Raw genomic sequence first — 25,394 nt, 5'->3', positions numbered from 1 at the left:
AAGGAACTTGAATATCGTTATAACGAACATTTAATTTCCCCATGGCTTTATATAGCAACGTCTCCATCTGAACACACAGGCATCTCATCTCCATACCTGCTTTCTTTTTCCATTTTTTTAAACCTATGCTACTACCACTTGCAGCAAATAACTATTTCTTTCCAGTGGTTTTGTTTTTATCAAAAACACTTGCCTTGTCAGGCAGCAGCTGGGCCCACAACATGCGCAATAAGGCAGAGCACGGCCYGCAGCCCGAGAGAGCGGCTCTGCGGGAGGACAGGGGAGAGCGGCCCCAGAGGAGGGGCAGGAGGGCCGAAGAGCTGGCTGAAGCTACTAGCACCTCTCTCCTCTGCCCAGGAGATGCCTCCGTGGACAGTTTTGTAAAAAGAGGTGGGACTCGGTAGCAAACAAAGGTCCCGGGGCACCCCTCGGCATACAGCCTTGGAGGGAAGCGAAAGCACCTCCTTCTTGGAGCACCTCCTATTTGCTGCAAGTGGTAATAGCATAGGTTTAAAAAATGGAAAAAGCAAGCAGGTATGGAGAAGATGAGATGCCTGTGTGTTCAGATGGAGATGTTGCTATATAAAGCCATGGGGAAATTAATTGTTCATTATATTTATAACAATTTTGTTTGATCTTGGCATTTGCTGGTGATTCTACTAATGAACTATGTTTAACGGACTTCTACGTGACCATTTCTTACGTTGCTCTTCTGTGAAAGCTTTGTGTATGTGTATATACAAAACTAATATTCTCATAATGGAAGATGCAATTTGTGCTCGATTCAGTTGCTCATGTTTTTGCTAATTAATCATTAATCATCTGCTATTGGAACAGTAGCTTTTTTTCTTTAATTAGCTATTGGTACATGTTTGTTAGAAATCTGCCTGCAGAGCTCTTACAGTGCTGCAGTGTGTGCTGTACGTTTCTGTTAACCTGTAGGTAACATCTAACATCTTTTTTGGTTTGCTGGCTCACTTGTTTTTGCTCTCCATCTTTACAAATGTGAAAATCCCCTTTCAGCATATGCTCGTATATTGTAGTTACTCAAAGTAGCAATATGCTGCATAGGAGTTTTTTTTGTTTTTACTTTTTAATATCATAATACTTAGAGGCAGAGTAGAGGCTGTTGTCTTGCACAGGAATGCAAGCTAATGGTGTGTGCTTCTTCCAGCCAAACTGATCGGAGACAAGTAAAACTTTTCCCTCCTCTTCCTCCATGCAGGAAATGCAGGATCCTTATGACTAGCTGGCCTTTGGGGTTTTGTTTGTGTGGTTTTGTTGTGTGCCCCTCTCCCTGGCCCAGCAGAAGGAGGATAAAGGCTTGGGCAGCTTTTCTAACTGATTTTTCTATCCTGTGTGGTGTAATGAATTGTTTATAGCTCACATATATAGTTGCCTTGCTTTTGAGGAAGCAAGGCCAGCTGTGGATATATGGGAAAAATTCACAAAGCACGTAATGGTCTGATTTTTGAGTGTCCTGGGGTAAGCTTAGCAGCAGCAGCTGTGAAAAGCAAAATCAGCTTTTGATTTTTAAGTCTGTTATAGTAGAATTACAATTTAAAATGTAAACTAATGTAAAACAATATAGGAGTTCTTGTAGCTTGACTGAGAAACTCGGTACAGATCTGTGGAAGAGCTATCCAAAACTATGGGATTTGTTTTGTGCCCTTTTTTTTAAGGGGGAGGGGTGTTGTTTGCCTTTTACTGTTTGTTATGGATGTCATTCGTCCAGAATAATCTTGGAGGAATCCCATCCTGGTGGGATGCCAGGGACTTGATAAACTTTCTTGCCCTCCCTGTTTTGTTCCATTTTTAAATATAAAAGCAGTCAGTTTAGTTTTCAGCATATTCRAAAGACTCATATTCCTTAATACACACAGACTATTTTGGTGAATGGACTATTGGAGCTAGGACACCATAAAGGAAAAAACAGTCTCCCCTCCCCACCCCMCACACACTTTCTGAAGCAGTTTGTGTTTAAAACATGCATGGAAAATAAGTGTAAAATGAAATGGCTTATCTGCTTGGCTACTGGCAATGGAAGCAAAGAGTTCCTGGGTTGGGTTTTAAATGATGTGAGATTTGTGGGGTTGTTTTAAAAGTACATGGATTGTTAGATGTAAAGAAAACTGAAAATAATTGACATACTGATCTGCTGTATGAGGTTTAATTTCTCACAACGTAGCAGAGCTCTCTCAGCAAGACACTTAGCAGGAGGCAGAGGCTTTGGCAAGGCCCGGGCTGGGCGGTGGCTGTGGCCAGCCTGAATCAGCCTTGCAGCCTGCTCCTCTCCCTGGCCTGAGCTTGTGTATAATCTGACCCTCCCGCAGCTGGGGCAGGGATCGGGGTAACTACCCCATGGCTGGCAAGGCAGGCAGTGCCTACTGCTGCTCCAATTGAACTGTGAGGAAGAAGGGGTTAAGCTGGGATAAGGCTGCAGCCTCAGCCTGGGAGATGACAGCATCACCTCTGAGGCTTCTCACTCCAGCTGCCTTCAGGAGAGCCAAAGCCTGAGCGCCTTAAGTTTGCTGTAAGCCTGAGACCTATGTGACAGCAATACACAGATCGCTAGTCACCGGTGTGTTGCTAGGGCAACCCTCCTATTTATTAATTTATTTTAAACCTCAGTGATGCATCCTCTACTGTGCTCTTGCTCAGTGTGGTCTTTTTTGCACTCAGGCATGCTTGGATGATATTTGAATGTTTCTTGTGTAAATAACTATATATATATATTTATATATATATTTTTTTAACATGGAAAGACATCCTCTACCCCGCTCCATGTCATTAGAGACGCCAGTCTTGGAGTTTAGTATTTTAATTGGAATATTTCTAGGCATGTCCATGCACAGCAATTAAATGTTGCACTTGTCATCCATGCATTTTATGGCCTTAATGGAAGGGAACAATATACTGAGGTTTTGTAATGTTGCTAGAACAGCTTAAGCTCCTTTCTCTTCTCTCCCTGATGTTGCCACATCCTTTTTACTGATGTTGGTTTGAGTGTTTCTACCTGTAAACGTGGCCTAAATCTTCTTTTCCTTTTGTTTATAAACATGAAAATGCAATTTTAACTTGCATGAATAATTTAACCTGAAGAATGTGTGTGCTTTAATGGTATCTTTGATTATCTTTGTACAATATAACAAAGTATAGAAAATTCTATACTGATACTATTTAACAGCAGAGATGACTTCTGAAATGTCGTTATCAATAATAGAAAATTTATTGTAGAAAGTGATCAGATATTTTTGTTTTTTTCCACTCAGCTGTCCCATTTCCTCCAAGTCACCGGCTCACAGCTAAGGAAGTGTTTGATAATGATGGAAAGCCTCGTGTGGATATCTTAAAGGCACATCTTATGAAAGAAGGGAGGCTGGAAGAGAGTGTTGCTTTGAGAATAATAACAGAGGGAGCTTCAATTCTACGCCAGGAAAAAAATTTGCTGGACATAGATGCACCAGTCACAGGTTAGTATGGAGTTATAATGGTAGAGGTGATGATTGCTGGTGTGGGACATGTTAAGCAATGCATTAGTGTATGTGGCTTCCTAAGGAGCTGAAAGGAAGCTTCACAATCATYTGACCTCTCCAATGCTTGATTTTTGCTTTGTCCGCTACCACTAGGGAAACGGAGRCTGCCAAGCAGCTTTTAAATTAGARGAAAGGATCATTTCTRTTGGACCTGTTTTGTTTCTAAGGTAGATAGCGATCTTAGCCTGTGGTGGAAGAGTAGAAGAATTTTCTTAAACTTGAAAAAGTGTCTGACCTTTTGTACTCGATATTAGTTCTGTAAGTTTATAGATGTCCTTTACCGTACTAGCACAATTCAGATGTACAGTCACAGTGTGGCTCTGCAGGAACAATGGTGTTACAGTAAACAGAAATTTTAATTAAATGTTAAGGAAAAAAAAAAAAAAAAAAAAAAAAAAAAAAAAAAAAAGAAAAGAAAAAAAATAATAGCAGAATCCCAGTCTGTGTTGCCTGGGGGATTAATGAATTGTGCTGGTTGCAGAACCCAGTCTGCCCTTGACTATCAAACATTACCACCTACTCATTAATCCTCAGGAAATGCCTTAAGCTTTGTTCTTCTTTCTCTAATTGTCTCCTGCCTTTGACTGTACTCTGAATGTACGAATGCATTTGCTTGCTTTAATGTGACCCCCCGCCTTTTGTTACTGTTATCAAAGATGAATGTATTTTTTTGGCAAGAAGCTTATCTGTAGCATAGGAAGTTGGTTGTGAGGCAAAAGATTGCTAATTCCAGCCAGCTTAAATGATGAACCTTAACCATAAAGCTTGTTTTAAGATGGCAGTCACTTATGTTTCTGGGGAACATTGACATTAGTCAATGAAATAGGTGGTTCTGTTGCAGAAGAAGGTTATCCAGTCTTTATTCTTTATGATCAGTACCGGCAGCATTCACCCAAAACTATAGAGAAGTAGTGAATGCTTCATTTTCAGGAAACCCTCTCTAAAACTAAAGAGGGTAGTGTCTGGATTAGAACAATTTAAAAGTTAAAGCTTGTAATTCTTTAAGTAACATCCAAATAGGGGATTCTAGGCTGACTTGGGGAGGGAATGTGTATCTTATGTAATAATGGCTTGTCATGCTGCTTATCATCCTGATGGAAAAGGTGTCAATCGTGCTGCAGTTCATGGATGAATAAAGAAAAAAAGGATGAATAAGAGGCTCCTCTGAATAGACTGAGAATAGAATAGAATCCTACAGGCATTTCCTTAAAAGGAGGAATACAGACTTGGACATTAAATGGGAAAAGTTCTAGAGATACAACACTGGGGTCCATAACCAAGTGATTAAAATGTGCAGAAATTCTACCTTTCTGCTTTTCTTAATCCAATRAGAGAGAGAGATTGTCAGAGAAGAGGTCTACTCTGTCCTAACAGCTTTTTATAAGACCAGCTTTGACATCCCCCTCCCTTTTCCTTTTCTTTAAATGCTTTTGAAGGTGTCTGAATTGAGTTTTAGTGATTAATCTCCTGAAGTTTACCTCCACTGTAGATCATTGGTATAATTTAAGTCTCTGGTTCTTTTTTTCAGTTCAGCCTATGTCTTCCTTTGTTCCTGCTTTTAAAATTATTCTCATGCAGTGATTGTGATATTGCAGTATTCTTCAGGGTAGCTGATAGTTTTTCTCTTTTAAGTTAATGTAGGAAAGGTGGACTCCTAATACTTGTTAGTGGGGTAGCTGAGAAGTGCTAATGTTCTGTGTGAAGAAACATGAAAGCTGGAGTAATGAAAGTGATCATCAAAAGAAGAAAAAAATCTGAAAGGAGGCTGAAAAAGCTTGAGACATTATTGTTGTGCAGTGTGCTCTATATTAGTAGCAGGGCAGCAGATGACTGGGTAAAGAGAGTTTCAACTGACTGATGATCTGGTGAAAGTGTAAGGAATACAGGCAATCAAGAAATTACTAGAGTGGAGCAAATGCTTTTTCAAACATATAGAGGAGCAAACACTGACACAGTGGAGAGGAAAATAGATTTTAGATAGGACAAACAGACCTGTTGAAGAGTGACAGTCATTAATGATTAATATAGGGTTGTTTGTGGCAGATGCATTCATATTTCAGGAACATATTCCTGTAGCTGGTTAATGAGAAGATGATCATCAAAGAGAAGAGAAAGGACCATAACTGTTGAGGTAACAGCACTGTGGATTAGTCCAGGAACTCCTGGTATCTGTCATGTTCTTGATAAATGTTAAAGAACATGAGAAGTTTTTCTTAAAGCCTTGGGTACCTGTTCCTTAGTTTGGAATTTATCTTCTGTTAATTTTGAGGGRTAAGATGATTGTCCTTAAACATCCTGGACCTCTGTTTATGTGTAAAATCACTTGAAATAAAGTGGGTACATAGAAGGAGGAGATGATTTTTGTAATTGAGGAGAGAAGAGAAATCCTGAAAGGCATCTTAATGTGGAATGTACAATCCGTTATTTGTATTTACATATAAAACTTCTGTGGTTAACTGAAAGCACTGTGATCTGTCTTTCTGAAATAATTCATCTTATTTTCAAATTTGGCTAGGTCTCTTGAAATATTGCTGATGAATTCATTTGAGACCGTAGCTCAAACTTGCATAGCCTTAGTTTGCTGCAGTTATGACCCATAAAGAAGGTTAACTGTTCCTGAAGTGCATCTCAAGGCTGCTTTTCACTTGCTGGGTGTGAATCTGAATTGAGCCTGAGCTAAAGAAGAGAGAGCATAACTCCTGTGCTATAGGGACCTTTTCTGGTGTCTAGGAAGTGATAGGGTGGTTGTGTGGGGTTTTGTGTGTGTTCATTTGTTTTGTTTTCTTTTTTTTGGGGAGGGGGGGATTGTGAATTGTGATAGTGGGAGAGAGTTAAAAAAAAAAAAAAAGGAAAAAAGTGAAAGTTTACAGAGGAGAGCTGGAAGTCAGGACTGAAAATGATGACAGGGACTACTGAACAGACAACAGGAAAATGGGTGAGACTAGACACTTGACTTTGCCAGGAGTATATGTTGGAGATGGAGAGCATGGAGAAAATGGTCAAGAGACTGAGTTGGGGGGTGGTGGAGAGTAACTGGGCAGACAAAGCAGGAAAATAAGCAGAAGAGGTTGAACAGGGTGTTGGGGATAGCTAGGCAAGGCAAAGCACATGGACTGGGAGATGCCAGGAGTACCTGGAGGAGGGGTCTGGTTGTGGAGTGAGAGCTGTGGTTGGAGAAGCTACCGATAGAGACCCATGCCTTGTGACTGGCAGCAGCGAGATGCTGGCATGGGGTTGTAGGCCCCTCCAAGTCCCTGGCTGGGAGAAGAAACAAGCCAGGGTGCTGGGCTTATGGGGTGCTTTCAGGCTGCTGCAACATTTTGGGAATACCCACGCCAGCTGCACCCAAAGGGAGCAGGCAGATAGCAGGGGAATGGGGTGCTGCTACCTTCCGGGGGGTGCGGGGGATTCTTCCCTGACTTCTTCCTCTACACCCTCTTTTCTTAGCAGCATGTGGTCTTTGGTTCAAGGTCATGGGTTTAATGAGGTTGATTTACCATTAGACTACAGCTGTTCAGCATTCAGATGAAAGATGTTGGTACAACAGCTTTAGGATTTCCTGACCTATTTTATGTACATAGCAATATAATGACACATGGACAGATTGGCTTGTTTTTAATCTTTTTCAAGGCTGAGGAAGTGTAGCTCTGAACCTCCCTGACTGCAATATTTGCTTAAGTTACATTTCCAAGCACTGTTGGAAATGCCAGGATTAGGATTGCCAGGCTAACTTCATGCGACTGTATTATATAGGCTCATTCTTAAACAGAACAAATCTGGGCAAGTGACTTGCACTACCCTTTGCATAATGGCTAGCAAGTTACCTGCTTCTTTGTATGGGGCTTCGCTTGCAGGTCTAAAAATCTGCCAGGCACTGAACGTACTTAACTATATGCCAAGTGTGTGTGTTTCTGACCTTAATGCACAGATCTGGCGGGGGGGTTTGTTGTTTTTTTTTTTTTTTTTTTTTTTTTTTGCTTTTGTGCATGGGTGTATGTGTATATTCTTTCTTATATTATAGAATTATTGTACAGTACTAAGTTCTTTAAATCCTGAATATGTTATATCAGAAAAATTTAGGTGAATCCTTTGACATGAATGTTGCCTTACTTGGCTCCAAGTCTGTAAAATGGATGTTTTGCCTCACATGTGTTGGGAAGGCACTAATTCACACATCTTTTAGAATTACAAGATACTGTTTTGCCAAATATTACTGAAGGTATGTATGTAAGCTGATCATGCTGTCTTCAGAGTAAGGTTTCTAAAACTTTTGTAACTAAAGTATTTTTCATGCAGGTAAGCAGAACACAACTTAAATAGTTGCTCACTGCATGAGTATGGTTCGTGCTGTGTGGTACATGGAGAAGAGAAGAAAGTGATTATATAATTAAGGAATGTTAGCATGATACTTCTGTGAAAGAGGTTGCACTTGCAATCTTAATCCTGTCACATCTCAAAACATATACCTAGTCATTAAAGTGAAAAGAGCTCCATATTTATTGACATTAAATTGGCCACAGTTTACTGGCCCTTTTTGAAGCAACCGAAACTGCACTTTTGGAGCATGCTGCACTAATGTTCACCTACATCTGCAGAAATTGCCGCCAACTGCAAAGGGTCAAATAATTTGATTGATCTGGAAGGGATGGGACAAAATACAAGAGGCCAAAGGTCATGTTACTGAAGTTGACTTCAACAGCAAAGTAACTGAGGATAACAGCCGATTCTGACTCTGAGCCTTTGAATTTGGCCCTGTCTTTAGCAGAGTGGGTTGCGCTACATGACCTTTCAACCTGAAGTATTCTGTGATCCTTATACTGTCTTAAACTACTTGCTCAATTGCAGAGTAAGTGATACATTTGAAACTGAAGCTCTAAGTGCTATTTTTGTCCAGTATCTGTCGTTACATGTCTATACCTACACTTTTTGGACTGTATTTCTTGAGGATACTATTAGTTTTAAAGATGCTGAATGAAAATAACATGGTGTCTTGCATATTTGATTGCACATGTGAATGAACTTGTAAAAGATGTGTTGGATTTTAAGGTAAGTCATTTTTTTTCCTGTTGATATCTACTTTAATGTGTGCTTTGACTCTACCTGCAACATGTGACATCTCCTTTTGTGTACTTGGTGCATGCTCGCTTTCGTTAGCCTCTGCCCATCGTTATTAACAGTTTCCTGTTATTAATCCTGTTAATAGTAAACTAAGAACACAAATCTAAGCCATATCTCTTTTTATAAAAAAAATTCTTTTGTGTATGCTATTGATGTGCAGCGCATGGACAGTACAGGCAGCTGCACAGGACAGATGTTCTCAATTCTGTTTGCATGAGCACTGTTGCCAGCAGTGGCAATGACAATAGTTTCTGGCTTGGTGACAACAGGCAGGCCATGTGCAGGCACAGGGAGTAGCATCTATCAGTCCTCTATTTGAGAAAATTGGAAATTAGGTAAAACAAATACATCTTCTTGATCTAAACCTTCAGATGCTTTCTGGAGAAAGCCTTAACTGAGGGCTGCCCTGTGTTCAAAGCTTTCTGGAACATCATGTGCCTGCAGTTTAGTATGTGAAGATAGGTGAGCACCAGATGAAGGCAGAATAAAAGCTTAATGTGGCAGTGTAGAAAGTAAAAGAAAGGGAAATGATTATCACAGTCTGTTGCAGGTTTGTTCCTTGGCCATACTGGATTTTTCTATTAGTCCTAGCTTTGCAGCATCTATGTTTACAGATGTTATAAATGCAAAGGAGCCTTTCTCACTGTTCTCTTTATGTTGCATAATTTAAGATASGGCACATGTGTATTTCCTACAGGAGTATAAGTACTAATTTTGGCCATGTTGAGGGGTGATAGACCTAGTTTCAGTTTGACTGTATTGTATTTGAGGAAAAAAAATGCATTGACTTAGTTGAATGTCATAGTGGTGTGGAGATAAAACTTTAATACTTCCTTTGCATGTAGTGAGGATACTTGAGTGCTTGCAAAYGCACTCTAGATTGATGGCGTAGGGAGTGGTAGGGGTGTTGTAGCCATATGAGTGTGGCCTGGGTGGGAATAACCATAGGTAGCTCTGATGGCCTTCAGAAGCTTTTCATGCGTTACAGGCCCATAAAAAGACTGTGGAGGGAACGCCCTTTCCTGCCAGTACGGGCTGGTTCTCCACTGATTTGCCCATTCTAGCCTTTGTGGTCTTTGAGGCTTCCAAATACTCCCTGGGGAAATTATTCTGTGGGATAATAGGGCCTCTTGAGTCTGAATGTTTAATCATGTTCCACATACATTTTCCCTAATTTCTTCCACTTAGTAGCATAAAATAATGTCAGTAGGTTGCCAGTGCTGCATGAGTTAAAACTTTGTAAGCATCAAGAACTTCTAGCTAAAGTGATCAATGCCAAGGCAAGCTAATAAAAGTGCTTATGCTTGCGTTACAGTAAAAAGGCAGTAACATTTAAAATTATATCCAACTGTAGCGCACACATAAATGAGCTGATGCAATTGGAGAGCCAAACTAAAATATCTTTTTCTGGCTTTTACATTTGAAGCAGTTCAAGATGGAATTCCAATGTGGAAAATAAACAAGATTGCTTATTAGGGGCCTACAAGTAATGCAAGATCTATCTATATTAGCAGAACATCAAAGTTTGTCTGAAATTAACACTTCAGTAAAAGCAATTTTAGTTAAAATTCTCTATTTCACACTTCAGTGATTTAATTTATACTCTAAAGCTAATGTACCGTGATTACTGTTGAGGAGACTATTGAATTTCCAAGCTGCTGTTATAACTAAAATATTTACTTCTGTGTATTGGAAAAGCATTTAAATGATCAAATTCCGAAACTTCATGGTGAGTAATTCATCTCTGCTGGTTACAGTATGACACTGCTTGTTCTATATTTCAGCCATGTAGTGATATCTTTCAGTTGTGAGATGCAGTAACTTCTTAAACAGTTTTAACTGTATTGCTAGTCAATGTCAAAACATGCTAAATTTTTTTTTTCATTTGAACCATAAAGCGACTGAGATTTTCTATGTTCTTCCTGGTATACCTACATCAGTTTAAGTTTCTGTATTATGCTGGTATACATTCCCGGTRTGACATGGTGAGACTACCAATTTTCAGCAATATTAATTTCAGCAAATACTTCTAGATAAAATTCTGCAGATTTCAGTGAATACATAAAGAATAAATTGCCTGCAGTTAATTCCTCTCCCTCATAGGAAACTTAGCTTTGGCTGCAGTAAGGTGAATGTTAAGTTGCAACTTTACTTGTTTCTACCTCAAACCTCAATTCTGAGTCTTGTGCATAAATAAGATTTCAACACTACAGACAATTACAAACTGTGGAAGAGGAAGAAATGGAAAGCATCAATTGCAGTATCTGCTCTTACGTTCTTCTTGAAAGCAAATAATAGTCCGTTGCTTTTGCATGCCTGTGTAAGGCAGATGTGTCCTCTGACTTGATGCACAGATTAGACCATATGAAAAAAATATTTGCCATTTTTGGGGAAAAAAACCCACAAATTAATGTATGCATATCTGCAACGATTTTGAGTGCAATTTGCTGTTGTAATAATTCTTTCCCTTAGCCGTTGAATAAGTTATTACAATACAGAGAACTTGCATGTTAAAGTACTGGTTAAAAAATAATTTATGATATAAACATACTGGCTAAGAGCTGAAGTGAACTAGATTGGGTCTTTTAATGGGATTGCTGATTAAATCTGACACTGCTGCAGCTCCTTTGCATGCTATTTGGGGAACTCACAATATACCAAGTCACTTGTGGCTTAAAAACTGAGCTCTCCAAAAGAAGCTGAATATGTAAGGCTGCATGTACTCCATTTTTTTGATCTATTCCTTCCCTAAATGCTTCTGTTGGTTCCAGATAGGGATTGAAACATGCCTGCCTGCATCCCTGGTAGAACAAAGCGATTGCGTCTTGTAGCTTAGTGGAGCTGCTTCAGACATCAGCATCTGACATTTGGCAGAGCTGATGTTTTCTAGTAGCAGCTGCTTAAATCCATCCTTATTGCCAAGATAGCGGGTACTACAGACTGTATTCTTTACAGCTACCTCGCTTGTTACTCCTTAGAGACAATCCATTTATAGTTGATCTGTTTTGGTACAAAAATCATATAGTCAAATAAGTTGAAGTGAAAAGATTAGATCTTAGATTTCCCTTCAGAAATGAAGCTTAATTTGATGCTGTGAAATGGAGAAGCAAATATATATTAGGCATCAATTTAGCGCAGAAGTTGAATTGATTTAAAAATAACCATCTGTAAAAATACTTGTAAATCTATACATTTTTTTTAGGGCTTTGTTCTGATCATTTCACTTTTATTTAGTGTGTGAATACTTCTTCTGCATATAAATGTTTATAGCACAATATAGCATGTTAGCATTTCTTCTAGGGCTATTCCACAAAGACATGCGCTCTCATAGCAGTGGTATTTCTTTTAGCTTCTCAAAGATTTTTTTTTTTGAAAGAAATGAAACTTTTGAAGCAGGTTTTATCTTTGCTTTGCAATTATGTAATCGGGGGCACAACCTGAGGTTAGAATTTGATAGTTCTAAATCCTTGACACTTAGCTTTTTTTTCTAAAATAACCGTGATACTTGCATACTTGATTCTGGCCTCCAGTTAATTTAACTCAGTCTCAGGTTGCTGCTTGTAYTGGGGAAGAGGGTGTGGGAATTCCGGCACGTTCCCCGCTCTCCCATTCTGGACGGAGCAGCTACTGATATGGCTAAGACACAGAAAGGGGAAGAGGGGAATTCCAGCGTATTGTTTCCCCTTTTATTCCATCCTGCCTAGCAAAATCAAAATCTGATAGTTTTGCACAAATTTGTGTTCCCTACTTTTTGTGTGTGTGAGATAATAGAGAGGATAAAGATTTCTGTGTATGGAGAGAATGGGGATTCTGTGCTATTCATACCATACCTGCAGCAACTGCCAGCAGCTATAGTATAGAAATCAAGCTGGGAACAGTTCTGAGAGAGGAGAAAAAGGAACTGGAGGAGTATGAGGGGGTGGACTAATAGCAAGACAGAGACGAACGGCATTTTCTTTTTTTTTTTTTTTAGCTGATAATTGCCACTTGGAGACTGTATCCTGATGAGATAAACCACTGTGTTTATCTGATTTAGGAACTACTGCACAGATATGTGCCCCTACTGTTCAGAGTCCAGTTGCACTTTTGGAAATAACACCAGCTGCCTCTTGCCTTCCTCTGTGCTTTAGCGGTGTGCACCCAGCCTTCAGGCACCAAAGCCTCCTTGTGACTCCCTGGCAAGCGCAGAGCAGGTGCCTAGCACGGCCTTTCTGGAGACAGCTTATGGAAGCGACCAGGCGTAACTTAGAGCATGACTCAGGTAGAAGCTGGGTATGATACTTGTCTAAAGAAAGATGCTATTCTGGGACGGGTTCTTTTTCTACTTGTTCCTGCCTTTAGAAACCTTTTCGATGGCATTTTAATTAATCTAGAAATACTYCTAGAGCTGAAGCAAATATTATCTCTATTCAATTTTCTGCATTTTATCCAGATAAGAATTTGTAGAATGATTTTTCAAGTGTATATGATAATCTCTGTGAAGATTTTGTCTTTCTACATGGAAAATATGCTATAAATCAAAACATTCTAGTTCCAATTTAAAAATCTAGTATTTTAGAACTGTCTTTAAACTCTGTAATAACCCTACTCTCAAAAAATTTTYGCCAGTTGTTAAGATGAGTTGTGCTGAGCAGGAGTGTATTTTCGATTTCCAGGTAGTTCCAGAGAGTCTTGGTAAATGTCATTACCAGGGGATGGTGGGGATTGTGTACGTTATTTGTACWGGGACGGTGTTAAGCAGTAGGATGTTGTCCTGACCCATAGGGTCATTATGTGCCTTTTTAAGGCTTCAAACCATTAAATGGGAACTGAGTTTCAAATTGGTCCTTGGTACTTTTTCCAGAATTACTGCCTGGGCCTCAGCTTCTCTCTTCCTTGGGCATCTAAATCTAGTTGAAATGGTATTAATAAAACTCCAGATACTGATTACTTCCTGAGAAAGTATTTTGGATAAGGGAGGAGGATCTTGCTTCTTGTCCTCTGAAGAAGACTTGGCAAGAATTAAAATTTGAAGAGGATTCCAATTCCTTTATAGCATTAATGCAATTCCTTTATTGCATTAATAATAATAATAAATACTTTACATTATCTGTTGAGTTCRGCAGTTGTCTTGTGGCACTTTTTAAAGTGAATGCTGTTGCTTTCAGTGGATTTCCGTGGTTTGTTTTGGATCCAGTTACGTCATCACTATCTTTTAAAACAGGCAACCCGAGGACACAAGGGCAGTGGATTAAGCTCCAGTTCCAGAGCCTGTGGCCAAGAATCAAAAATGGTATTTGGTGCTCAGCACCAGGGAAGTGCTGCAGGGAATCCTTTTGGCTCATTAGGTGTATCAGCATCATTGCTTTCAAAAGTTACTTTTGAAGATTGCTGTGTTGAATATTTGACTCTTTTATTCCCTCCTTCCTCTTTGCCCCCCATCTACCTCTACAAAAACWTTCTACCTCTGCAAGTGGAAAATACCACAAGAGAGTTGTTTCAATCAAAATAGATTGAACTCAGAAATCAAAATTAACTGCTCATGAGAGTTTATTGTAGGAGGTTATCCAGCCAGACAAAAGATAACTTTTTCTGAATAATCAAGGAGATTAAATTGAGTGAACTGTTAGACTTATTCTTTATTAATCTGTTTTAATAAAGAAGACTTAAATCATTTTAAATCTTTAAATTAAAAAAAACAAAACAAAACGCAAATGCTTGCACGCACTCCCTGCTGCTTATCTTTCCTCCGCATCCTCCTCTGCGTTCAGTGCCCTTTCTCCATTCGGGCTGGAAACTGCAGAGTGGCAGCGTGGGTTGGAGGCATTGCTCATGGTCACAGAAATCAACTCTGCCACTACATCGCTTGGTGAAGCGGCAGTGCACGAGCACTTCATTTTCTTTCTGCTTGGCTTATTTTCTGTCACAGACAATAGTCCTTATAGGAAACCAGAGTTGTCTAAAACAGTAAATTATGAAAGCTAATGTTGCTGCTTTGTTCCACTTCATTTCCTTTGTTTTTTATCACGCTGGAAGTAAAAGGGAGAAAGCTAGCCTCAGTGTAGGTACAAAATAAAAAGCAAAGAAAAACAGTCTTAAGAACTATTTGTGAGATTAGCCAACATACTTAAAACTGGTGATATTTTTTCTCCTAAAAAAACTCAAAAACTGTAGTTGAAAAGTGAAAACTTCTTTGTGGAAAAGCTCATCTTCTGATGAGGAAAAAAAAGCTAGAAAATACATGTCTCTAAAATCTGCAATTCATTATTAGAGCCAATATCATGTGATGGTCATTTAACCAAGGTATGACTTGAAATGAGATTAGCATGGTGACCCAGTGCTGACAGGGTTGCTCTGTAAAATCAATAAAATAATCATGACAGGGATTTGAGGGTTTTTTTTGTTATATTGTTATTTTGATTGCAAATGATTGATTGCAGCATATATATAAACAGGTTTGTAGTYTACTGGTACTGTCAGAATCACGTGGCTTATTTAGTAAGATACCTGCTACTGGAAATAAACTTGTTAATTATAGTGTCAAAACCTTATTTTCAAACACACATAAAGGTTACTTATGGTCAAAAGTCCTTCTTAATTTAGAAGGCCAGGATCTTATGTAATTAGCTGCTGTGTAGATCCACAGTCCCTCTGTGGAAATAAATGGCATTGCACCTAGTATGAGCTTTCCGGCAAAGTAGGATCAGACAATTAGCATTTTTTTAAGGTAATAAAATATAATTTTCTTGTTAGTCACAAAGCAATGCAGAAGAATGTCAAAGCAGGAAGTTTTGTTTGACTCTGTGGGCAAGATGTTTTTGGATTTTTGTTATAAAATTAGAGAAGAGGTATTAAGGAAAAGTGCAAGGAGAAATCACTGACAAAGCAAAATGCAGAATATTTCTATGGTTTCCTGGGTTCTTAGGAAGGGAGCAAGCGTATTCTCAGCAAGCTGGCCATTTTAGMAATGCAAAAACACCTTTTGGATCACAGCTAGTAATCTAGGGGTGCAAAAGTGACTTCTGCTTTTTGTGATGCAGAGGYCACAGAATACAAAGATTATTTCAGATGCGCAACCTGCTTCTGAAGCCATAAGCTGTTTAAAATGTAACTGGTTGAAGATGCTATCTGGTGRTATTCTTCTGGCAGTCTGATGCGTCCTCTTGTAGCTGCCATCAAGGCCGTAAGGCTTTCCTGTGCGAGAGCATGACAAACCGTTGCGCAAAGACCAGAATGCATGTTGTATGTATGTATACACACAGAAATGCATGTGTGTGTGTATATATGTGTGTGGGAAGAGAAGCATAGGTGCATAATGCAAATCAACCTTTTATTTGATATCTGAATGTCTTTTTCTAAATAAGCATTTGGGAGAAGTTGCAAGTTATCTTATTGGAGGAGGCAGTGGAAAAGGAACTAGGTTTATATTGGGCTGAGGTGGAAATGAAACAAAATGATGAAAATCTGCCTTTGCTTTGTGCAAATTTTAATAGTACAAGGAAATGTTTCAATTGCATAAACAGAAATTTGAAGTTTTGATGTTAATCAGATCTTGTTCCATATATGTGTATGCGTTCTAGAACACAACTGCTGGATTTTTTTAATCTATAAGAATAYCAGGAGTATGAATATCAGCTTTCCCAGCTCTTATGTGAAACTGAGAAGGAGGTTTTCAGGTCTAATATTAATCGACTGGGTAAGGGTTAAAATTTTGCAGCAATAGCAGTTATCTTCTGTGCTATCGAAGCCAAATTACTCACTTAAGCTARTTTAAACAAAATCAAAGCATTAGTCTGCCCAAAAAAAATCTATATTCTCTCACATTTGCAGGTTCTTTTACTCGCGTTTCATCACATACTCTAGTCATCAGTGACTTATTCTCCAAAATAAGACCTTTGTTCAGCATGGGATTTCTTTCCATAATAAAGATAACGCTGTTGTTATGTTCTTTCCACATAAGCCCTTAAAAAAATCACAGTGTAATTTAGGTTGGCAGGTACCTTCAGAAGTCCCCTGGTCCAGCCTGCTGCTCAAAGCAGGGCCAGCCAGCTTAGATCAGAGCTTAGATCAGTTAGATCAGAGCTTAGATCAGTTAGATCAGAGCTTAGATCAGTTAGAGCTAAATTCTGTTGCTTCTTTGCTCATCTTCTTTCCAGCTTGCGTATGTTCTTTTTCCCTCTTAACACCATTTTTCGGAACAGACATCCTACTGTTTCAACAGTGTAATGAAGGAAGGAGATGACCTCTTTGTAGGAGCAATCRTATTCTTTAAGCATCAAGACTCTTCCCCTTAGTATCTGCTCCTATTTTATCAATTATCCACATTGTTTTGCCCCAGGAACCCCAGTGACTGATTCTGAGCTGAGACCTTTTCGCACTAAGCCTATGAAACGTTTCTTTGACTCTTCACAGAAGAAGGACCATATGCAGTGCCTTTTCTTGTGTGTGTTTTTCTTACTCATCTTTTTCTCCTGTGACTTTATTCTTGAAAAATCTGGCCTTAGTGGAGTCATTCTTTAAGTGCTGGGTTGTCATTTTTTACCCAAGACCCAATTCTTTCATGTGTCCTCCTGTGGCTGGTGGTGGTAGCAGTGAGGCCGTTGTTAATAACTGTGACCCTGCAGTGTTGGACTGTGAAGATTTTTCACCATTAAGCTTACAGGAGCATGAGGAGGGGAGCATGATATTCGTAAAYGTTGCTTTGAGTGCCTGTAGCTCTATACTTTTCTTGGCAAGCTACCTTCCCTGTCTACCTTTGAACTCACGAATTACTGCTTATGCAAGACTTTGAAGAAAGAAAAAGAACAGATTCCACTTGATGGGTCACTGTTGGAATTGAAACCTTGGGCTCAAAGATGGGTAATATTTAAAATATGGTTCTTATGTATCATSAGTAAAAATAAATATTTGCGTACTGCTTGCGTCTTCGTGATATAATCTAACTTGCAACAATTTTTTTGTTGGAATGGAAACCTTTATTCCATTTCAAGATTTGAGCACAAATATCTTTAGATCTGAGAGTGAAGTGTTTGGTTCAACTCTTGTTAGTACTTTGGAGTACGGGGATATAAGAAAGCATTTCACCAGTGTCTGTCCACAGCAAAAGATTGGGAAAAGTTAAAAGAGTATGCTTTTATTTGGGAGAAAGAAATTTGTATCAACAAGGATTCTCTGGAAAATAGGAATGCTAGTGGTTAGAATTTTTGGTCTAGTATCTCTCCTGGTACACCCTCCTCCTTCCCATCCCTGGAGACTGGAAACCTGCTTGTATAAGTAAGTATTTCTACCTAGATGGTGTAATGTGTGTGATCTCAAAGCACAGCTGCTATAGCTGATATATGGTACTGTGTGGGTGCTATATCGGTTGTGAGGCTCTGGCGTATTTGCATGCATACAGGGAATCATGTAATTAAGCACATTAAACTGAATAACACGCAGCCTCCCCATTGTTCCTCCTTACGRGTGTAATTAGATGCTGAGAGAACTATAGCAGGAAATAGGAACAGTTTCCTCCTGCCACCCCTCAAACAAGTTTTCAGTTCCAATTAAAATAAATTACATTTTCTACCAGAAGAGATTACTCACGTGATATATGTCATTTAGAAACAGGCACAGAAAGCCTGATGTAGAGGGAAGTATTAGAAAAGGGAAAGAGGAGGAGAGCAAGCTAGAAAGCATAACCAATAGGAAGTCAAAAGCTGCTTCCTCAAAGTCAGTTACTTTCTAAGAGGTACTAGGTAGATGTTGAATAAATGTAAAAATGCCTCCTCGCAAGATTTCAGGTAATAGAGATCCACTTCAGTAAACTATGTGTAGAGCTTTTATAGGTTAGTGTATTTTAAAAAATTATTTATCTCATCAGACTTTTTTTTAAAAAAAGAAAGTAATATAGGTGATTTTGTGCTTGACACCTTCCTATTTTGATCTATCAGTTGTTCCAAAGGTGCAGTTTCCTGTGTTACTATTGCAAGATGACTTGTAAAACAAACAGAAGAAAAACCTGAATTATGATACTGTTAGAATGATATTGATTTTTTTTTTTTGCTGAAATATCACATAAATTTTATGTCAAAACTTGTGTTAGTTTTCAAAAGTACCAATAAGAAGTGAAAAGAAAAATCTCAGAGTGAAAAATCAYGTTAAAATGAAAAGCCTGACCCTTGGACTATAATGTTTAAGATCATTTTACATTTACGTTCTTAATAAACTATGTAAGGGAAAACAGCTATCTCCTACTGTACAGTTTAGGTAGTTTTCCCTTCCTCCCTGAGAATAAGAAGATAGCTAGTGTGGTAGGAGAAAGAAAACTTGAGAGAGAAGAAATTCGTAATTCTATAACATCTTCACACGTTTTCAGTGGTTTCTAAAACTCCTAATAGAAGTTATGGCAAATGATGGCAGTCTCCTTAGCTTAATTTTGCAGAAAATGGTAAAATARATTGCTATATTGATATAAGATATATCTTATATAAGATACAAGAAAACAAAAAATTTCAAGACTCTCTAGTTTATTACTGGATAGTAGAGGTAGAGATATGGAGAAACAAACTGGTCGAGCTTCTTATGTCTGAGTTAGGAATAACCTCACCTTGTTTACAGGTAGTATAAAGGTAATGTAGATCTGGACTGAGAGTCTGAACTGCGCTTACAAGATTTAATAGCAGTTCATGTCTGTGCAGCTGTGCACTAAACTTTGAAGTAAAAGCGTTGCTGTGATAATTGAATTGGAAAATTAACTACGCAATGAGGAAGGTAGTTCACTCTCCTCCCACATCTTCCCCATCCTTTCGTCTGCAAGAATAGTATAATTCCTGGCAATCTTTATATTTTCTCTGCAATTTTCCAGTGTCCTTGATAATATTGGAAAAAGTGCAAGACTTAATTGCTTCCTTTCTTGAGATATATGAAGAGATTGCTCTTCATATTTTTTTAATATGTGCTGTTACTTTTTTGGATTTTAAAGTTATAATACTGAGACAGTTTTGTAAAATTGGCTGTAGTAGTAAACTCTGCTCATTACATAAGGAATTTAGAGGATGTTCTTGTGCAATCTCTACTGCTAGCTTGCCAGTCATATAAGTATCCTTCTAGGCCTGATGAAATTGCTGAAGTGTAATAACATTTTATATACTGTTGGTAGAAAAGTGTCACAAGTCCTTCAGAAAATGTTCTCTCAGGTTAGCAGGACTGAACTATGAACTGAAGTTCTCCATTTCCCTTTCATCTCCTGAAATGTCCTGCTGGTGGAAGCACGACCAGCATGGCCGTGACCTCTGGACCCACGTTTGCTGCCGACGTGGCTTTGTGGGTGCTGTTCTGCAGCAGCACTGGGTGATCGACCTGCTACCAAGTTCCCCTTGGCCCTGAAGCTCCTCTCAACCCATGCTCTGCTGTTTCAGCATGCAAAGCCCACTGAAATCTAACTTGGCAAAAAATTAAGTAATTAAATGTGATGATTGACTCTTTTGCCAATTGACTATGCTGAAATAGTTCATTTTGCTCAAGGGTGGCTGCGATCAGGAGCCAGAGCTCGAGGGGTGGCASCAGCCAGGAGGCTGATGAGCTGAGACTACTAAGAGGCCTCAGGCTGCAATTACGTGTGTACTTGTCAGGAAAGCCACTCTGTCATCTCTTTGAAATAAGGTGTTTTTCTGAATGCTCAGGAAAGAAKAAATGCCAGTACTTAGTATATGCTTCAGATTCACCTGTATAATCTGGGTTTGTGTAGTGTGCATAGTGAAATTATGTAATACTTTTCTCATTTTTCTTATGGTATGATATAGGGGAAATGCAGCACTACTTGAACAGTAATTTGCTATTGTCCCATGTTGCTGAAGTATTGCTACTATTACGGAAAATTTGCTGATACCTTTCAGATTCCAGACTCAATATTTGAGTCATCCTGTGTCAAATGAGCTGTGATTCTTGTGTCATCAAGAAATCGGTACAGCATGACACTTTTTCAGGATGATTTCTAGCTGGTAAATGCACCTAAACTATGCTCAAGAAATCCGCTCAAAAGATTAAAAGGTTTTATCTGGTTTTACCGAAATAATAGTTTGTGAAACCCATGTAATGGTGTCAACTATTCACTTCTAGGATTAAAAGAACCTGAAATCAGTATGTAGGTATGAATATACCAGATACAAAGTTCACGTTTATTTTGAGTTTGGGTTCATGCAGTTGTGTGTATTTGTGTGTATGTATATGCACACATATATACACTCTATGCTTGTGAAACATTAGACATTATGTACTGCTTTACATACTTTTTTTTAAAAGATGTGTGAGTTGCTACAGTAAGTAAACTAGCATTCTTCTTGGAGAGTGGTAGTATCACTTGTGCCAATACTTAAGATTATGGTTTAATTTGCAATTGTTTATTATATGTATAAGAAACACTAAATGATGATGCTTACTAATTTGCTGCTCTGTTGAAGTCAACAAAAAAGAGTGGAGGGGTTATTTTTATTTTTTTTAATCTGAAACTGTGCCTCTGGTGTATCTTTTGATGAGGGAAGCCTGTACTCTGTTTTGCTGTAGTCTTTCCAGCATTTGGAAATCTGTCCTTGCAAGTTTCACTTTCTCATACTCCAAGGAGCAGGAGCTTTAGCATTCATTTGCCATTTTTCTTCTTTTCAATCAAAAAGGTTGTTTTTAAAGATTTTCTGTCTCTGGTGAAAGATGAGCTCCTAGTTGCTCTTGGTTGTTTCTTTGTAATGGCCTCATTAAGAAACCAGCTTACCTCATATAGGGCTAGAAAGGCAGTGTGTATTTAYCTTTGCACTTAGCTCTGCTGGGAACGCTTGTAGCTGTGTTCCTCGTCTAGGCTGTGATGAGCTGAAGCGGTGATCTTGGGTATTGTCTCCAACTCCGTCTGTGTTTTCCTACTGCTGAATCTAAATGGTTACTCTTGTGCTCCTGCCCTCCTGGGGATAAGCACCCAGCAAAAGATCTTTTCYTCTTTCAGGTTTGGAGAGAGACTACTTCAATGCTATGGCTGAGAACTGCTTTAAAAATTATTTTTATTCCATTTTGTTAAACCGGAACTAATTGCTGAAAAAAAAAAACAAGAGAATTATACTTCTCATGCTGGGGAGAAGTGATTACATTCTATCATGATCACCTTCTGTGCTCACTTCTGAGAGTAAACATCACAGTCTCTCAAATAAAAAAAAAATGTAAATCACCCAGAAATTTCTTTTCCTGAAAGCATTTTGCGGTATTTCATGGAACAGTTTGTCTTGTGCTAAGTCTTGTCACACTGAAACCACAGCAGCAGCTTTGCTTCCTCAAAAGCCCTGTCGAAGTTCTCCCTGGTCATCWTCTCCTCTTCTCTCTTGCTTCAGTTTTTAGAGCCATCTGTGACCTTCTGCTCACTTCTGTCCGTTTTTTCAGCGCATCTCGTCTTGGCTGTTCCGGTTGTTTCCTTTTGCTATCTGAAGCTCGCTTCCTCCCTTAGTCACTTCCTTTCCTCAGGAACACGTGGAATCAGTGCAAGTTTTCACTTTATTTTGGCTGTCTCTTAAATGCCCTAACTCAAGGSAGATATATGGACACTATAGAACTCCTTCTGAAAGCTTTGGTGAAACCAAGCTGCAGATTTTTAGTACCAGTATGTCAGTTCTTTATCCTTATCCATTGTCATTTGTACATGAGATTTAAAATTTTATGGTCTCTGTGCGGAAGGGTGAGATTTTTCATCTAGAGAGTAGGTTCAAAAGTCAGGAACAAAGCAGTGGCTGCTGAGCAGTCCTAGAAATTTGGATTTGCCCTTTGGTTTACCTTTGGAAGTCTGGCAACTGTCTTAGGGGCAGGATGGAGGCTGAGTGGCTTTTCTCTAGGTGTAAGTAGATGCTCTTGCAAAGCCTGCAAGGTGTGTGCCACTTTTCTGCCTGCTGGAGAAAAGTTCCTGTCACCGTCTGCCTATCCTGGTTTTGCAGTGCTGTTAGCTGTACTGGAAGATAAGCTGATTTAGCTGTTTTCTTTTTCTTCCCCTGCCCCCCACGAAGGCTTCACTGTAAGAAAGTTCTGTCTCTAATTCTCATCRCTTCAGTAATCTCACTTTCAGTGAACTCCACAAAATTGCCTCAGCACTTGCTGACTATCCATCCATATAAAGCAAAGGCAAAGTTTCAGCATGGTACAGTTTGAAAACAAGCTGTTTAACTTGATTCCTGCATTATGAAGAAATGGCAAGATGTGGTACTTAATGTCAAATATATTTGTTAAAAGACTTTAATAATTTCTGGAGAAAAATGCAATGCTGCTTATTTAACAAAGAAAAGACAAAGTCCTAACGCAGAGGAGTTTGACTCTTTGCTCCCATCTTCCTCAAGCAAAATGATGTCTGCTGAAGCTGTCTCTGAGATTGAGATGATAGTACTTAAAAACCAACAATAAAAACAAACCCATGTTTTCATACGTCGATTTTATTGAAAATACCTCTGTTTGCAAAGTTGTTGTTTAAATTTATTATTCTCATTTCAGACTTTTTTGATGTGACATATGTAGCTATGGAGTTGGAACAGATGAGATATATTAGTGCCTGGATAGACTGCAGACTTTTAGGCCAGTCTTTCTTTTTGCTTCTAGTATCCTGAAGTATGAAATGTATGTTGTCTGCATTTGGTAATGCTCTACTCATACTTCAGCTAGGCCTGCAATACTGCTGTGCAGTGACTTTAGACATTACGTCTGGGAATACTGCGGTACGGAATGCAACACTACTAACATACCTGATTTAGCATCGCATTTAAAAAATTATAAAAATTTCCACCACCACCACCCCCCCAGGAATTATGGGCATGTGTGTTTTCTGCTCACAACTCAGAATTAACTTCTAATTCAGTTAATGAAAACTGCTTTTGAAACAAGAATAGCCACGTGAGCTTGTTTCCTGCAGTTCTCAACAGAAAAGTAAAGCTTGGCACCTGGTGTCATGGATGCCTGCTGTTGGTCTGGGGTGATGAACCTCAGTGTAGTTGCTCTTTTGTAACCTGGCAGAATGTGTGCTGAAGCTAGTTTTAATGCAGTGGGTCCAGGACTCGGGAACAGCTTAAGGACTCCATACTCCGGTGCGCTCTGGCAGAGCAGAGCGCGGATTTTCTCTCTGTTACTGCTCACATTTGCAGAGCTTTCAGCTGTTTTGTTGTTCCAAGATAGTCCAGATATTTTGTCTGGCAAGCAGCTTTAGTAGGTGTTTTCTCAATTTTTTAACACCATACCTGCGTGTGAGGTGACGCAGGCATTCTGTAGGCTGTTGTCACAAGGTATCGCACACCCAACCTGTCCTGGTGTTTCTAGAAGTTAGAGAAAATTACATTGAAATCTCTCTCATCTTTTATTCTGTGGGATAGGTAAGAGAGTATGTAGCAAAAAATACTAGAGACCTATGTCTAATACTATTTTGGTTTGCATGTTAGTCACTAATGATTTTTTCTAGAATCTAATGTGTCTTCTCCATCTCTTTCTTTCTTCRTTAGCTCATTATATCCTGCTTGAGCAGACTGATCGCTCCTAGCAGCTGGTTGCTGCCCTTAGCTCAGGCAGCTCACAGGCAGCTGCTTCTGCTACTTTGCAGCAGAGCCTGTGCGAGTGGCCAGTGACACGGCCGAGGAGGGCTGTAGTTCTGCTGAGCAGTGTGCTTGTAGCAGTGGTCCTCTTGCTGGATTTCCTCCAGGCGGAGGAGAAACCAGCCAGTTTTCAAGAGGCTGAGTAACTCCTTGGTAGCTGGATCGAGTTGTAAGCTACCAGCATCGGAGGCTATGGTTGGCAGGATGTCTGACCACTGCCCTGATTTTGTCAGGGACGATGCATCTTCAAACAGCAGTTTCAGCAAGAGTRCAAAGGGGGCTCGTGGGGATCTTACTACAAGGAATCATTTGGCAGCTTATTTAATTGGTGTATAAGCTGTTCAAAAGTAGCTTCCTTTTGAGAACTTCCAAAGAGCAAATACTTTCTTTAACAGACCTAGGAAAGATACAAACTGTGCTGCAGAGTACCTTTGTTACTTCCTAAGTGTAAACTGGTCTGGAACTGTTTCTCCTTTGGGTATTGCTATTACYCTTCGTTAACATTTGAGTCAGGCAATCAGAGAATGCAAATGCTATTCTACAATGTTGAGCACTGTCCCGTTTCAGGACTCTCAGTGGTATTTAGCCACTGTATTCTGGTCTTGTTTCTTATACTGCGTATGCATCTGTATATACTTTTTCATTAGTTCTGGTCATTTGGGCTGCTATTTGTCACCTGCAGAGAGGAGGAACTGCTAAAGAGTGATCTAGTTCAGATGCTCAGATAAAAATGAATTTGAAAGAGAAACACTTCTGGATAAATACACTGCTCTAATTTTTTGCCAAAAACTTGGGTATATTTTACCTTGAAAGTGATGTGGTGTGGCCCTTTGTATTCTGTTGGTGTGTGTGGAGGTTTGCTGCTTCATACTTTGGGATGGCATGTTAATTTGATGGGCAACAGAAAGGTTTTTGTCAGTAGCTAGCTCGCGTAGAGTAGTCCATAAAGGTGGGATGGGACATGGAGGAKGTGTGTATTCTGCTTAGTTGTTGTTCAGAGAAGCACAGTGTAAAACAAACAGTATGAAGAATAATGATAATGATCATCAGAATAATGATTTCCTGAAAACAGAACATTCCAGGGGTTAAAAAGGTAAATCTGAAGGGTTTATGAGCTCCCAGGCAACAGCATCCAAGCAAATACTAGGATTTGAAGGCCAAGTTAATTTTCTTCAGCTTTTTCTTT

At 39.2% G+C, this 25,394-nt stretch overlaps 1 protein-coding gene across 1 annotated transcript in view; it reads left to right on the top strand.

Moving 5' to 3' along the window:
• The window catches only part of PPP3CA (protein phosphatase 3 catalytic subunit alpha), a 198,833-nt gene that overhangs the window by 80,728 nt on the left and 92,711 nt on the right, over positions 1–25,394 (top strand). The window contains exon 2 of the mRNA XM_085325599.1: positions 3,273–3,473. Coding sequence (XP_085181725.1) covers positions 3,273–3,473 — 201 coding nt within the window. The remainder of the gene's footprint in view (positions 1–3,272; positions 3,474–25,394) is intronic.

This window comes from Rhea americana, unplaced genomic scaffold (assembly GCF_003343005.1).
Source record: "Rhea americana isolate MKP2758 unplaced genomic scaffold, rheAme1 scaffold_99, whole genome shotgun sequence".
Classification (NCBI taxonomy): Eukaryota; Metazoa; Chordata; class Aves; order Rheiformes; family Rheidae; genus Rhea; species Rhea americana.
Note: the sequence above shows the minus strand (reverse complement) of the source record. Positions and strands in the feature narration are given on the sequence as shown.